The following is a 15,989-nucleotide window of genomic DNA, read 5'->3' as shown; positions in this document are numbered from 1 at the left end:
CATATCTACAGCCTCTATAAAACTTGAAAAACAACGACAGGCTCCATTCTTGACAGTGTTTTAAGTCTTAGTTCCCCCCAAAATTAAGACAATTTGGTGAAGTTCCGATTTTGTGGAGCTGATGTATTAGTATCCTGTTTTACAGCGAGTCATCCAAATCTCGCCGCCACACTCCACACAAATTGAATATAATTCATATCTTGTATAAATGCCTCAAATTTGGTAGCAATAATCCAAAATCTCTAGAAGGGGATTGTCTTTGAAGGACCCCTGGCAATTGGTCAAAATGAGCCTACGCTGGCCGCTTCAAACTATAATGGCAGACTTACTGTGTTTTTGGGCCTTGAGTTGTTAAGACATTTTGTGTGTCTACTCGTGATAGACGTGGCAACCAAATTGCATGATGAAGGCCATGGGTGCTGAATTTTCCAAAACCTCTGAGGTGCACTACAGAGCCAAAGGCAAATCGTCAAACTTTGACGACATGCTCCCCCCCAGATGCAATGCCGAAAATCCAAATGCTTCATAATTTAAGGTCATCCATCTGTCTAGTATGCGTGCTTCGGATTTGGTATCAATTGGGCAAAATGTGTAGAAGGCGTTTGTCTTTGAAGGACACCTGGAATTGGTCAAAATGAGCCTAAGATGGCCATTCCGAACCATAATGGCAGACCTCCTGTATCTTTCCTGGAATGGTTTCTTGAGACCTTTTTTGTGGTTCTACTCATGATAGACACGCTCTACAAATTTATGTTGCTAAGTGAAACTGGCTTGAGGGAGTGAATTTTCCAAAACCACTGGTGCACAACTGAACCAACTGCAAGTTATCAAACTTCACTGCCATGTTCAGCCCACACGCAATGCCAAAAACCCAGTGCTTTGCAATTTAGCATCATCTATCTGTATTGTGTACATGCTTCAGATTTGGTAGGAGTCGGACAAAATCTCTAGGATGAGTTTGTCTTTGAAAGACCCCTGGAAAAGGCCAAAATGAGCCTGAAATGAACTTCAAACCAAAATGGCTTTTCCAGCACCCGCATTGACATAATTATTATTTGGTATCTACCTCAGTTGCTCACTGTGCTGCTGCTGTAAAGCGACAATCTGCTCAAGTTGCATCCGGATCAAGCTGAGGAAGCCATTGGAGGACAATCCGATCTGCCTAGCAACAGCGGAGTCCGTCAGGAGGACGTCTGCATCCGTCCCATCGATGGTCCTAAGACCAGACACTGCTATCTGCAAAGTGAATCTGACAACAAGAGAAAACTGGATCATCTATCCATACTTTTAGAAGCCATCCTAGCTATAAGACAGATGTAGTGTAGCAGGTACAGTATCTGTGTGTATCCTGGTGAAAACAAATATTTTAAAGGTTTTACACATGACCCCCCCCCCCCCAAAAAAAAACTCAATCAGTAGCGTCCGGAGGAAAGTTAGAAACATTTTGCCCCAGATACCAGTTTCCTCAAATGACACAAAATTGGGTGGACATACACTGTTTCTATCATAATACAACGACGCAGAAAAAGTCTCAAGGATCCATGATCGAAACCGAAAAGGAAGTCAGCCAATTTGGTTTGAAGCAGCCATTTTCCGGGGCGAAGTCTAGGGCCCATACCTTGACAAACTCTGACTAGGGAATTTGCCGACTAAAGCGCCATTTGGAAGCAGGTATAATAGACTAACGGGTGATGCGAAATTGCAGAGCTTTGTGTGCCTCAGACATCAAACATGAGGGGAGCATGGCGTCATGATGATCATTTCGAGGGTTCGCCATGAAAAAAGAAACATGGGGCGAAAAAAATAGCCCCCAAACATCTTTCACAGATTGACGAACAATTAGGTGGACGTGTCTATCATGACAGGATAAATGAAAAAGTCTCAAAGACCCATGCCTGTAATTCAGCAGATGTTGGCCATTTTTATTTGAAGCATCAATTTTAGAGGCGAACTCCAGGGATCAAACTCCTACCAGGGAATCCTTTCATTTTGATATTATAATATAACCTCAGTATATTAAATGAGCAATACGAACAATTCATGGCCTATTAAGTGTTTTTATTTTGGTTTTTATTTTGTCATCATTTCCATATATTGGCCGATTTATCACCATCTATTGGTTTCTTCCAATATATACATTTAGATTACCTCACAATCTGGAATTACTGGCTAAATATCATAATAATATAGCATTTTAAGTTAATGTGCGATTTCCACACCTAATATGATTATAGAATTCAAGTTGACACTATTAAGGTTTTTGTTTTTCATTAACAATTTTAAGTGGTTCTATCATGAGGCATTCTGGGTATAGTAACCATATATGGTAATATATGCATGTCCTGTTGTCCTAAACTCTTCAGAGTCCTTTTGTCCTCTGGGTTAACCACAATAACCGTCATGAAACACACACAAAAAAAGTAGTTCTGCACTTGTAGAAAAGTCTAACAAGTGTTATTAGTTAGGAAGCAGGGCCTTGTGAAGGTAGGAGTCCCGCTGAGTGGCACAGTCTGTGGGTGGGGGTGTTGTAATGGCGGCCCGAGGCTCAGGATGTCCGTACAGAGGAATCCCAAGTATCTGCCAGAGAAACAGACTTTTCCGGGGCATCCAAATGTGGGAAAATGTGGAGCTGGAAACTCTGCGGGACGTTGGGGAATGTCAATAATAATAACATTTAAAAAACACAACCTTGGGCTACAAAACTGTTGTTTTTTTAAACACGATAAACAACATAGACGTTGAAAATAAATTCTCAGAGCAATATACGATATGCCGCCGAACATGAGATGGGTTCATGGCAGTGATGTTTTAGTGGATATCTCAGTCCCATGTTCACTCAAGATGACCCGATCAGAAAACTTTGGTTTTGATCTTTAAAACATCTTCAAATGTTTTGGGACAACATTAGCTTGACCGATTAAGAGCCATTTGCAAATACCTTTGAATGGGTTACTTTCAGAATACTACTCGGCCCAGTTCTACCTCAACCTTCTTCAAACTTTCAAGAATTATTTCTTACTGTCAACCCTATTGATTTTGCACATAATATGACATAAAAAGTTATGTGTGAAAGTGTAATGGCACCCAGGTAAATAACAAATAAAAAAGGGTAAATATGAAAATGTTCTTTCCGTTATACTCCAAAATGGTGATTTTTTAAAATAAATACATTAAAAAAACAGCTGGAGTTGTCAGGCACATGATTGCAATTTGTTTAAATCGAGTAGTGCTCTAAATTTCAGAACCAATTTTGTCACATTTGCATTACTGAATAGGATGACTTCATTGACTATAAACTGGCTTTGTTTTGACTTTTTTAGGGTATGTGCACGGGAGAGGGGGTGCGTCAACTCTGTCGGGAAGTTGCAGGGGGATGCATGTCTAATAAAAAGTTGGGAAAGTTTATATCCCATAGTGGTGCCCAGCTGTCCTTCGGGGGGGGGGGTGTAAAATAAAAATTAAAAAAAGTAATCAGTTCTGGTAAAAGAAAAAAAAACTAAACTTAGTGCCTTTGTGCATCCTCCAAGGGGTGCATAAATGTGAAGGTTTCATCCATCCATCCATCCATTTTCCAAGCCGCTTCTCCTCACTAGGGTCGCGGGCGTGAAGGTTTCATCACAAATTTAAAAAAATTATTAAAAAAATCTATTGTTGCCATTTAATTAAAATTGAACTCAGTTGGGACGTTGGCTTAAATAAAGTTGTGAAAAGCTGTTTAACAATATTAAATAAAAACAACAAAATGTGTTTTTTTTTTTATTATTATTACCCTATAGGTAGTCTGGCAAAAATATATATTTTGTTTACATTTCGTGTTTGCATGCATACATGATGCTTTTACAGGGGATGCACCAAGTCTACAGGTATGTTGAAGGGGCTCTGAACATTTTTGGTAACGGCCGCTTTATGTTTCACAATATTAAATACAAAAGCTTTTTTTATTATTTAGAACGTCCTCATTGCTGGTGATTGACAGCACGCTGTCATCTGCCATGGTCTGACTCTGTTTTTGTCTCACTGACACAGATCGGGATTCTGTTGCGCGCCTGCGGGCATGTTGTCTGGAGCTCTTCAAACGTAGCACCAAACCTAAATAAATAAAACCCTCTCTAACGTCATATGAGCTCACTGAGGTGGGGAGTGCACGAGTCGGTTGGAAAAAAAATTATTTACATCCATTAGTTGTTACCGCAAATTCTTATCGTCAGCATTTCTTGTCATTTCGACATTGAAAAAAAACTAAATTATAGGACAAATATGAAAGATACTAAATGGATTTCCTTTTGTCAAAGGAAACCTATTTGTGGTGAGGATCTGGATCGAAATACGCAAGAATTAAAAAGTGACTTCAGTGCAGTATTTCAGTGAAAAGCCAATATGTTGAAGTTACATTTTTTAGGACAAAGAAAAATAAGATTCAGAAAAAAATAATTGTCAAAGGAAACCTTTAAATTTGTGTGGAGGGGGTTTGGATAAAAGTGCTGATTGGGGTGGGAATTGGACAGTAACATTTACGTCACGATTTATCAATATTCGGTATGTTGGGGGAAAAAAAAAAAAAAACATCACAATAGCTATTGTATAAACCCGAAAAAGCAAAAAAATTGTCGAGCCTCTGCTTGCGCATATAAGACTTAGAAATTAAACAGGAAATACAGGACAGTTTTCCAGTCCAATGATAAGTCAATTTGTCAAATTTAAGCTTTTTAGGACAGAGGTAAAATAAAGGATAACAAAAATAGAAAACCAAATTCTACAAAACTTTGCAAGTTATTCAATTTGGGTAGAAGTCACAATTTTTGGTTTTTAACTTGTGATATGACGCCACAATATTTTGCCTAAATTATCCATCATGTTACGAGGCATTATGTTATGAATTCATCACAATTCAAATAAATTTACAAATCTTACAAACTAGAAAGAGTAAATAACGTACAGTTTTACAGTTCAATGAAAAGCAGATTTGTCGATTTGGTTTAAGAACAGAGAATAAAGATTTTTTTGAAAATCTTCGTCGAAGGTAGTTTTGGTGAGGATCTGGATTAAGGTGCTGATTAGCGCTGGATAACTCATGATCTGATATCGGATACATTTTTCTGGTAGACATGGAAAAAAGCGTATTTAATCGCATTTTATAAAAAAAAAAAAAAAAATAAATAAACAATTTATTCACTCGATTTACCAAAAGTCCATACTCCATTAGACACGATGGATACCTGATGTTGATGTATCGATATTCTATCGAGAGAGATAGCGATGCCAAACTTTGTCCCGCCATTTATGGAAGAGTCCACCAACCGGAATGGTGGTGCCTCCATGAACCAGGAAGTAGCCTGCCCGGTAACAAACAGATGACAAAAACAAAACAAAAAAAACGCAAATACTCCCCCCCCCAGGAGGTCTGCGCTCTCCTGAGTGACATCCTACTTAGCATAGCATTGTTAAAACAACACATCTACGACTTTCACACACTACTGTATATCATCCACATCCCCCCTCTTACCATATTTCACAGGACTTTCCTCCAGAAAGCAGACTCTTAAGGTGGAAGCTAAATTTATCGGGATCAGTGTTTTCTTATACGGTGATGAGATTCCTTATGCTTGCCGCTGTTTTCGCTGGCTCTGGATGAAAGGCAGCCCAGTGGAAATACAAAGTGTAAATTCTACTTTTAGGCAACGGAAGAGGTCACGTTGAGTTCATCGGAAGGGGGTAAAACTATCCTTTTAGTTTTCCCCATTTTAAGGCGGTCACATTTATGGAAAATGTACTTTTTAATTGTTTGTACAGTGAACCCCCGCGAGCAACAATTTGCAAATAATGGGCACCCCAGTAAAAATAATTAAACCCTGCTTGGCTAAAGGACTTTTGCATTGGCTAAATAAAAAACTAAAATAAAACTAAATATATCCCCAAACTATGATCCCAAAACACTGTAATATAATTTCAAACTCATCTTGCAGTCTTACCCTTAAAAAATAAAGGGATTAAAGCTTATTTGATTTGGAAAAAAGGCACTGGAAAAGCAAGGACGCTAGTTTGTAGGTCACCGCTTAGTAACCCATAAAAATGTCAATCCTACTTTCCTATTAGCCATTTTATGCTTTTGACTCTGTGATAGATGCACTCATTTTTAAAATGCATACAGCACATCGCAAATGACTCTTTATCTTTCGTTGTGCATTTACTGCCGTTACCGTTATTAGATGATTAGCTGCCAATTGCGATCTTCACGTTTCTCTGCATCATGTTGAGAAATTCACCACCCTGCTTACCCCTAAAACGTCTAATGGAATATTCCATCACGCTGCTGTTCGCTGTCAAGCCGACCAACTATCGGCCAGTGGCCAATGCTAGATCCTACTCCGGGAGCATGGCGCTTTAGAAAGCGCATTTGGGAACAATCTTATGCTGTAATGGAAAGATGGATTGGCACGAAAAGGTGCATGTTTGTATGAAAGTGAATAGTTGTAATTCTGCTAATTTAAATAATAATAATTTGATGGCAAATTTTGTGTCTTTAAATACGGAGTCTGAAAGGCAGGTGTAAACCGGCACGCAAATCAATGCCAGGCAAAACGAGAGGCAGCAGGGAGAACTATTCCGCCAGTGTAAACACGACGTTGAGCAATGCCATTTTGGAGCTTCTGAATGATCCAAGGGCTGACTTGGAGCCAGTCACAAGAAGGCGTCATGCCAGATAACACCTGACAAAACTCCTTTCAATTCTGCATTTCCGTGTATGTCTCTGTTATTTCATCACACGATGACAACTGGTGCTGGCCTCTTCCATAGCAGTTTTCCGGGTATGCTGTAACACGTTTTAATCCAATTGTCACGCAATCGGATGAGTTAAATCAAACAAAACATGACTTTTATGCAGTTGCTGGCTGTAACCAAAATTATCCCAGCAATCGATTTATTTTCTTTAACTCGGTAATATGTTTGTTTGCCTCTTCCACTAACACTTCCAATTCCATTTCTTCAAACTTCATTTTGCGCTTGCAGTGCTCTCCTCAATGGTCCATGGCAAAAACCATCAGCGCTACAGTACATAGAGCGCAAAACCGTCTTAAATATAGCAGTCTTCACCACTTCTACACCTGTTGCCAACAGCCCACACAATCTCTTAGTGTGAGTGAACATGTAATTTAGCACCCGCTACTTAGGATCCTAGTAAAAGATTGCAATCTCAGTAAATCAAGCGCAACACGCCCACCAACAACGTGCACAATCCGTTAGCGTGAACTAGCAATTTAATGTCTGCTCAATGTGATCTAAGTAAATCAGGCCTGGATTCGCTAAGGTGGCAACACTGAGTAGCCGCTCGGTTCACAACGCCCTAGCTCCGCCCGAGTCGCCATAGGAATAAAAGGTGTCATGGGCATTGCATGAGACTGAACTGCCCCCCCGTCAAAAAAATTAAACCGATAGTGTTATAACTAATGTTAAGGGTTCTCTGCTTCTCTTTATCAGAGTGGTTTTATTAAGCCACCAGTGAACCGTTTTAAATGGTGGAAAACATTGCATAATATGACTCCTTTAAGATACTAAGGGGTCCTTGAGCCAAATTGTCATACTTTTGTTTGGCTCCTCGTGTTTGCTCTTAGAGACACTCCGTAAGGCAATTATTCCTAAACAAAGCATTAATGGCTTTTTTGGAAGGAAGTTCAATTTTACGTTTGCTTGTTTTGGACCTGTTGCCATTACATAATGGTCGCAAATTAGTTTTTGGTCACGTAGACACGCCCGTAGATGCATTCTGTGCATATTTACCGTATAAACTCATGGAAAACTGGAAAATGCTATTTCTGTAAAAATTGTGAATGTGAATGTTGAGGAGGTGGTGCTGAACTATAAGTGCTCAAATCTATGCGATCGATGGAGATTTTACATCCCTAATGACAACTGTTCAAATGTTAACATGCTAACCACTAGGCAAAAAGCAAGATAATAACCTGAATTTCCTGAATAAGCCGAACAATTGTGAAGATGGAATGGTTTAAATCGGTTGAGAAATGATAAAAGAGGAGGTAAATATGGAAAAGGTTTACTATGAAAATGGAATACTGGAAAAGTGGGAATTATTGGGATGTGAAAAATAGTTCCCAAGATGTCAGGAATGAGCTGAACATTTTGAAGTTGGAATGGTTTTAGTCAGGTACGAAATGTGGAAGGATTACAGTGGGTAGAAAATGTCTGCATTTTGGGAATTAGTCTTAAACGTAGGCTACGGAAAAAGTGCGAATTTGGGGAATGTGAAAAAAAAATTGGTAGATGTCCTAAATATGATGAACAGTTTGAAGTTAGAATGTTTTGAATCGGTCAAGCAATGAAATAGAATATGAACGGATTGGGTAAATATCTCCATTAATTTGGGAATTTTGTCATGGAAAATGTGGAATACTCAAAAAAGTTGGATTTGGGGAATGTGAAAAATACTTTCCAAAACGTCAAGAATGAACTGAACCTTTCTAAGTTGCACTGGTTTGAATAATAATTGAATAAGTAGGGGCGGCACGCTAGACAACTGGTTAGCGTGTCTGCCTCACAGTTCAGAGGACTCTGGTTCAAATCCCGGCCCCGCCTGTGTGGAGTTTGCATGTTCTCCCAGTACCTGCATGGGTTTTCTCTGGACACTACGGTTTCCTCCCACATCCCAAAAACATGCATGATAGGTTGATTGAAGACTTTAAATTGCCCGTAGGTGTGAATGTGAGTGTGAATGGTTGTTTGTTTCTGTGTGCCCTGCGATGGGCTGGCGACCAGGTCAGGGTGTACCCCGCCTCCTGCCCGAAGATAGCAGGGATAGGCTCCAGCACTCCCGCGACCCTTGTGACGATAAGCCGCTCAGAAAATGGATGGATGGATGAATAAGTAGGGAAATAAAAAAAAAAAATGCGTTAAATTTGGAAATTGCTCTACAGCATTCACACAATACTCTTCTTTTTCTGAATACGAGCGTTATGGGTGTCAGGGCCGTGTCAGTGTCACGATGACAGCACTAATGCATAAGTACATGGGAATGAAGGAATGTTGAGGTTATTTGGGAGAATAGAATGATTTGGGGGATAAAGAAAGTCACTCTGTGTTCCACAAAACATCAGGAGCGGCAAGCTCTGGACTTCCAGTTGGAATGTCACTGAATACTTTATTGATCCCTAAGGAACAAACTGGGAAATTCTTGGAATGTGCTCCTTTGACAAATCACCCTGATGTGCTGCAGGTGATTTTTCACTGTCTCCCCAATCTTTTTTTTACGCTGTACTCTCACCTCCAGTTGCTCTCCCGCTGGAGAGGATTCCCTGTGAGGTGTACCTCCTCCAGCGAGTGGCATCCTTCCAGGCTGTGGCACAAGTTCTTCACATCTAGAAGACAATTTCTGGTTGTTAGCCAGGAGTTTGGGGCCAAGTAAATCCCAGACAGAAGCGGACCGAAAGGGTGTGCACGCAAAAACAAATCAAGAGGCTAAGCCAACGTAGCAAACGCATCAAACCGCAAATGATGAAGCCTGGCGATGGAGAAAGACAACGATAATAAGGAGCAATGCCGTTAACTCGCTATATAGGATGCCTCATTAGCTTAGCTAGCGACCACAGCGCAAGGCTCGAATTAAGCGGTCTTGCATTGTATTTTGCGCCTCATTAAACACATTGAAAACCAAAACTGCATATCACAGATTGTTCACTGTGCTCGACGGACGCACGGATGTGACAATGGGATTACGTTGTCACTGAAAAGGTGGAAGTGAAGCGAAGCTTGGTTGCTGGCGCGGGAAGGGCAAGGCTGAATTGAAAAAGAGCAAAAGACAGAAAATGGCAAAGGTTTGGCAGCATTTCAGAGTGAAATGCAAGGCGAGCATCCATGACGTGGAAGGTTGGAGCACGGACCTCTCTCTCTGCCGAAGACGCCGAGGCTGAACACACTATATACGAGCCTTCATATGTAGGGGGATATCCCAACATATAAAGGCTCATATGTAGTTTGTTCAGCAGTCATACTCTGTGTCTTCGTTTGTCATAAACACCGTATTTGCCAATCGATTCAGTGTGGCCGCTGCCGCTATTCGTATTTACATCGGAGCTGGTGAGTGTGCGAGGTGCGTTCAGGGTACAGTGCGTGAATGGGAGTGAATATGTTCTTTTATAACACATTACATATTGTAAAAATGGATTACTAGGAGAATTATTTGTATCACAATGCTTTAGTCTAAACACTGTACGATCACACTGTCATAAAATGGAATTTATTTTGTTTTGTAATACAAGAATAGATCAGATCAAATATTTTGCAGCAAGAGCTGCAAGGAATACGAAGTTATCAATGGCCGTTCACCATCGTTCCTGTCATACTGTGTTGCATGCTTTTGTTTACACATTAAGGACAAGAGCCCCGTTTTTATTTTAATTTGTACATTTAAAAAAAGGGATTTCCTCATGTTTTTGAAATTGTAGGGTGAAAGCTGCAGCTGGCTACTAGTGTGGACTGAATGGGTGGAAACGTGGTGGAAATTATATGCCAGTATTTGGAGGGTAATAACCTGTCAGCAACATTTTGAGAGAAAAAAAAATAACTATGAACTACTTCATTTTTACAACTGTGAACTTGGTTAAAAATGTTTAATTATTAACTATGAACTGAACTAGTTCATTTAAGTAATAGTGGACTGAACTTTTTTTTTTTTTTTTTTTTTTTTTTTTTTTTTTTTTTTTTTTTTTAAAACTAGTTCACGTGGAAAAAGAACTTTCCCAACAGTGATGTTAATTACATACAGGGTCCTTATACGTTTTGCTCAGTGTAGTCATTGTGTGACATATGGCCAGTGTACTACCATGTGATCTGTAAGTAAACATGGCAAATGTGGTCAGAGAGGAATAATAGATAAAAGGGGTTATGTGCACAAACAGAAGAGGGTTTCAGAGGATACTTGAGTACTAAAATTTTCGATAGCTAGCTGCAGCCTTACATTCAATTCCGCCATTATATTGTTGTATTTTTATTGTTAAACAAAACCCCTGCTTCCCGTCTCTGTGTGATAAACCTGCAAAAAAAAAATGTCCTCCTCAAAATTAGAAAGTTGCTCCTCAAATGAAGAAATGATTAGCAAAACTGCTCCCCAAAGATAAAAAATTATTTCGAGTCTTGCAGTGTAACCTGGTAGCATAATGTTTGCAATTCAGTTAACAGGCTAAAAAGTGAATAGCATTATTTTACAGGTAATAATCATTACAAAGCAAAACACTTTTTTCTGTTAATTTCAAACTTTGTTCACAATTAATGTGACCTGTAACCTTTACAATTCAATTGGAAAGAAATGTTTTCAAGAAGGGAATTAAAAATTAACGACTGAAATAATTTGGTTGCACAAGTGTGCACACCCTCTTATAATGGGGATGTGGCTGTGTTCAAAATTAAACAATCAGATTCTAAATCATGTTAAAAATGGGATTCAGCCAACACCCCTAAATACATTTCTGATGCTCTAATTGGCTTTTCTCAAAATCAAAAGCCTACTAGAACATCTGAAATTGACTGCATTTGTGGTCAATTAGAGGCCCCTTCAATGGTGGCAGGTGTGTACTGACTCCTGTTTAACATGGGTTTGAATGTGATATGTTATTCTGAAACCTGGCATTTGAACAGCGGTGTGTAGAGTTTTTTATATCCACTGTAAGTGGATTTGCGAGTAATCACAGTAACACTGCTAGAAACAAAACAAAAACACCAAAATTTGAAAAATACATACATGTATGTCCTTTTTGGTGCTAGCAATGTGAAGCCCAATTACCTGACAGACAGTTGAAGCGCAAGTCCAGGTTAGCGAGCGATACGGCAACAGACATGTCAGGCAGGTGTGTGAGCCTTGATTGAACACACAAAGAGAAACACTTTAATAACACTGCACAGCCACGTAAAACTATCTGATATCACTGAACACTTTATTAGGTACACAATAATGAGACCTAACGCAAAACGATCTGCCGTCACGTTTGATTGACACTGTCAATCAAGAACTACTCATTCAATATGTTTATTATTGTGCTTGTAGTTTGCAGTGTACTGCATCACACTGAGAGCTGGTCCTAATATTTTGGTGACCTTATTTTGCTCCACGAGAGGGTCAAATTCTTAGAAAGAGCTCTTAAGTGTAATGCGGGGCTGTTCTTAAATTCCATTCCAACGATGTAAATATACAAATTTACCTGTAAATACTTTTTAAGGACTTTAAACACACATTATAAACCTTTTCAGCGCGCACTCGCACACACACACACACACACACACACACACGCGTATCTATACACATACGACTGTACCATATATACACATATCTAGATACTGCATACATAACTTTAGCCAATATATGTAGTTGTAATAAAATAAAATAAAAAATGTTTAGAAGTTAGTCAAAGTGTGTGCCTACTTTGGGCCCACTTGGACAAAGTGATATCCACGATATAAAAATACCCTTTTTAAATAGACCTGAGGCATGTTTGTACATTATTTACTGTTTTTAATTTTTATTTAAGTCTTTAAACACACTTTTGAAACAATACAAACACATAATAAATTGAGAGAACGCAAGAGAAATGATGTGTAACACACAAATATTGTACAAACAGTATTAAAAAAATAGAGTAACAAGTTTAACAACTGTAATAACACTTAGAAAAGAAAATCAGCGATGTAGTGGGACCGCGAAATGTGAACCGAGATATAGCTGCGATGACTGTATACTGTACATACACATATATAAGCACACTTACATACAGCATATATTATATACATATATATATATATATATATATATATATATATATAGTATACATTACCAAATTTGATGGATTTATAGCCAGATTACATCATTCTTTAAATATATGTGATTTCTTTTTTTTCCATGTCAGCAATACAAAAGAACAGAACGCTAATATAATGTATTCCCCCCAAAAAATTTACAACTACAATTTGTATAAAAAATACAAAAACATAGTGATTAAAAACCAACTAATCCCAATTTTCTAAAATATTTAAGCATTTCGTAAAAGAAAAAAATGCCATAAACGAAACAAATAAGCATTATGATCTTTGCAAAGGCCGTATTTTTGTATCAGTGCTCATCAAATTGCATAACTAACGTTGCGGCCTATAAGTGAGTATGTATATATTTTTTTCCATTATAGAATAGATTACCTGTTGTGCGCCAGCATCAGAGTGTGCAAGTGAGGCAGCCACGAGTCGGCGAGGAGACGGCGCAGAGAGGCCAGACTGTTGTCGTCCAGGCGTAGCTCTCCGAGGAGGACGTGGTCGTGCAGCGCGGGCGGCTGATGGAGTAGAGGAACACAGCCTAGTTGTCACGTAACGACAGAGACGCTCGGGGGGTTACAACAACGTTAGCGTGCTGCTGCTAAGTGGAGTCCATCCATCAATGTCAGACAATCCCGCCGGGCGGAAAAGCACCATTTCATTAAGCAATTACACCACTAATATGTTCTTATGTTTGTCTTGTTAATTGCTTGGAATGTCACTGTTGCCCAATTATTGCTTTACAATTTATATTTACACTCATTTTATACTTTTTTACACTGCTACATCATTGTAAAATTACATCATAAACACTGAGCCAACTGATTCTTCGCTGTACAAATTCTGATTTGAAAATGCCTTAAAATTAAACAAAAATATTTACTTATTTTATATTTTAACAAATGTATTAATTTGTTACTTTCTTGGTGACTTTTTCAATGTTTTTTCTCATTAGACTGTAGTTATATTTATTCTAATAATGTTTAAATTCATAATGAAAAATAATAAGATTTTTTTTTCTTTACAAATGAATACATTGATTTAAACATTATGATTGAATTGATTGAATTATATTTTCAAAGCCTGCTTTAAATTATATTTTCAAAGCCTGCTTTGAAAATGGGTAAAACATTATTTCAATATAATTTATTTACTATTTATAGTTTGTCAATTTCCTTTTAAAAAGCAACGTGTTGTTTACTAGACAGTATTTTAAAATTTTGCTTTAAAGATGCCTAAAAATGTTTATTCTGTTTTAATCAAAATGTTTCGATTTAAAAATAAAGCAATATTTAATTGTTCACTTTTTGTCTTTTATGAATTAGTTTGTTAAGTCTTAAACAGAAACTGTTTGTCGTAGACTTATTTACATTTTTGATGTTTTATCAATATCTAGTTTGTATTAGGTTTATTTTTGGTTTACAGGATTTTCGAATTCTGCTCTGTCACTCTGTAACAACGCCAAAATGTTAACTTTCTTTTTTGTTAAGAATTTTCAAAATGATATTTCAAAACATTCATAACTTCAAATGTTTGAAATGTAATCTTTTCTCCCTTTAATTGACATTAAAAGCTCCTGAAATAAATAATACCTCAGTGAGGCTGTTGGAGGTCAGGTCCAGCGTGCGGAGCAGAACGTTGCTCTCCATACCCTCCACGCTGGCCAAGTGGTTGTGGGAGCAGTTGAGGTGCAGCAGGGTGCAGACGTCCCTCAGGCCACTGGTGCCAACGAGCCGGTTGTGGTCCAAAGACAAGCGCTGGAGTCTCCTCAAAGAGCCCAGACCAGCTAGAAGATTGGAAACACATCAATAGTGACACATTGTTATCATTTCAGGAGCTGAAATGCTAAAAGGGTTGACATTTTGCTGCATGCTTTGAATGACAACAAGTTGTACCATCTGTTGGACCAAAAAGTGAAAGTGTGTAAAGTGAAATATTTAAAGCCAGTGGTCTATGGCTACGTTCAAATTAGGGCATGATGCCAAAATAACATTATTATTATTTTTTTTTAATTAAATCCAATATTTTTATGTAGTGGTTCACATTACAAAAACAAATTCAAGTTGCAATGTGAATGGAATGCGTCCGTAAAGTGACATGCATGTGCATGTGGGATTTTTTTTTTTTTTTTTTAAAAAGCCCATTTTTAATTGGGCTTTTCTTTGTCACTATGACTGTTTTTTTTTCTGTTTGTTTTCTTAGGGCATAATAATAATAACAATAATAATAATAATAATTTTTTAAAAAAATTTAGATTTTTTTGTGTGATTTTACAATCAAAAAGACTGATGTAAAAAAATACTGGCCTTTCAAGGGTTAAAATATGAAAATATCATAAATATTCCATATGTACAATATATATTTCAGACTGAAGATAGTTGTACCGGCACTTTAAAGACCTCTTAAGGTTCCATCATGATTCGTCAGGAGTCTCAAGTTCTAAATTCATCTTGCAGTGGTGAGGAAAATAGAGGCATACTGAGACTAGAGTAATGCTGCCCCCTTACGGAGGATTGCAGCCCATGCTTACCAAAAGCTTTGTAGGCCACAACAAAAGAGGCATTTAGTTAAAACGTGATCAGAATGTGATAAAACAGTTGTTAAAAAATGCAAAAAAATTGTGTTTCGTTAAACTTGCAAAGCCCCACAGTACACTTCATTAGCTACACAATACTACAGAGCTGTTTTGAGCGTGGCCATTACAAAGGTAGAAAGGCTCAGTTCTAAGGAACAAAATTTATCTATGGATTAAAATACACTTCACTATTTCAATTTCAATACAATTTCCGTTTGTTTGTTGGTGATCGGATTGAAGCATAAAAATAGTTAAACTGAGTCAATGAAAGTTTGTGGAGCTGTGAAAAAAAAAAAGGGGCAAACATAAAATCTTTATAATTTGGGTGCTAATCCGAGTTGAGGAGCAATGGATCAGATTTTTGCTCCCTTTTGTAAATGGTAAAAAAAAAAAAATATTTTACCAATGCGTGTAATGGAATTGTGCGAAAGTTCTAGAACATCCAGGTTCTCTGCACCGATTAAACCGTGAATGGACGTCAACTTGTTGCAGCCCATCTTGAGAACTCTCAAACCAGTCATATTCTCACAGTCCACCCTTGAGATGTTGTTTTCCTGCCAGGGAAAAAAAATGGAGATCTTTGTTTTGACAAAATGGCCACAGTTCAAGA

General features: G+C 38.0%; 1 protein-coding gene across 1 annotated transcript in view; it reads right to left on the bottom strand.

Annotated features, from left to right (window-relative positions):
• Positions 1 to 15,989, bottom strand: part of lrriq1 (leucine-rich repeats and IQ motif containing 1) — a 53,203-nt gene that overhangs the window by 27,683 nt on the left and 9,531 nt on the right. The window contains exons 9-14 of the mRNA XM_061676478.1: positions 15,783 to 15,933; positions 14,397 to 14,590; positions 13,192 to 13,322; positions 11,789 to 11,862; positions 9,275 to 9,368; positions 1,067 to 1,249 (exon numbers count right to left, since the gene is read on the bottom strand). Of these exons, the coding sequence (XP_061532462.1) occupies positions 1,067 to 1,249; positions 9,275 to 9,368; positions 11,789 to 11,862; positions 13,192 to 13,322; positions 14,397 to 14,590; positions 15,783 to 15,933 (827 nt within the window). The remainder of the gene's footprint in view (positions 1 to 1,066; positions 1,250 to 9,274; positions 9,369 to 11,788; positions 11,863 to 13,191; positions 13,323 to 14,396; positions 14,591 to 15,782; positions 15,934 to 15,989) is intronic.

The sequence above is a fragment of the Phycodurus eques genome, chromosome 5 (genome assembly GCF_024500275.1).
Source record: "Phycodurus eques isolate BA_2022a chromosome 5, UOR_Pequ_1.1, whole genome shotgun sequence".
Classification (NCBI taxonomy): Eukaryota; Metazoa; Chordata; class Actinopteri; order Syngnathiformes; family Syngnathidae; genus Phycodurus; species Phycodurus eques.
The sequence above is the reverse complement of the archived record's forward strand: the minus strand, read 5'-3'. Positions and strand labels throughout refer to the sequence as shown.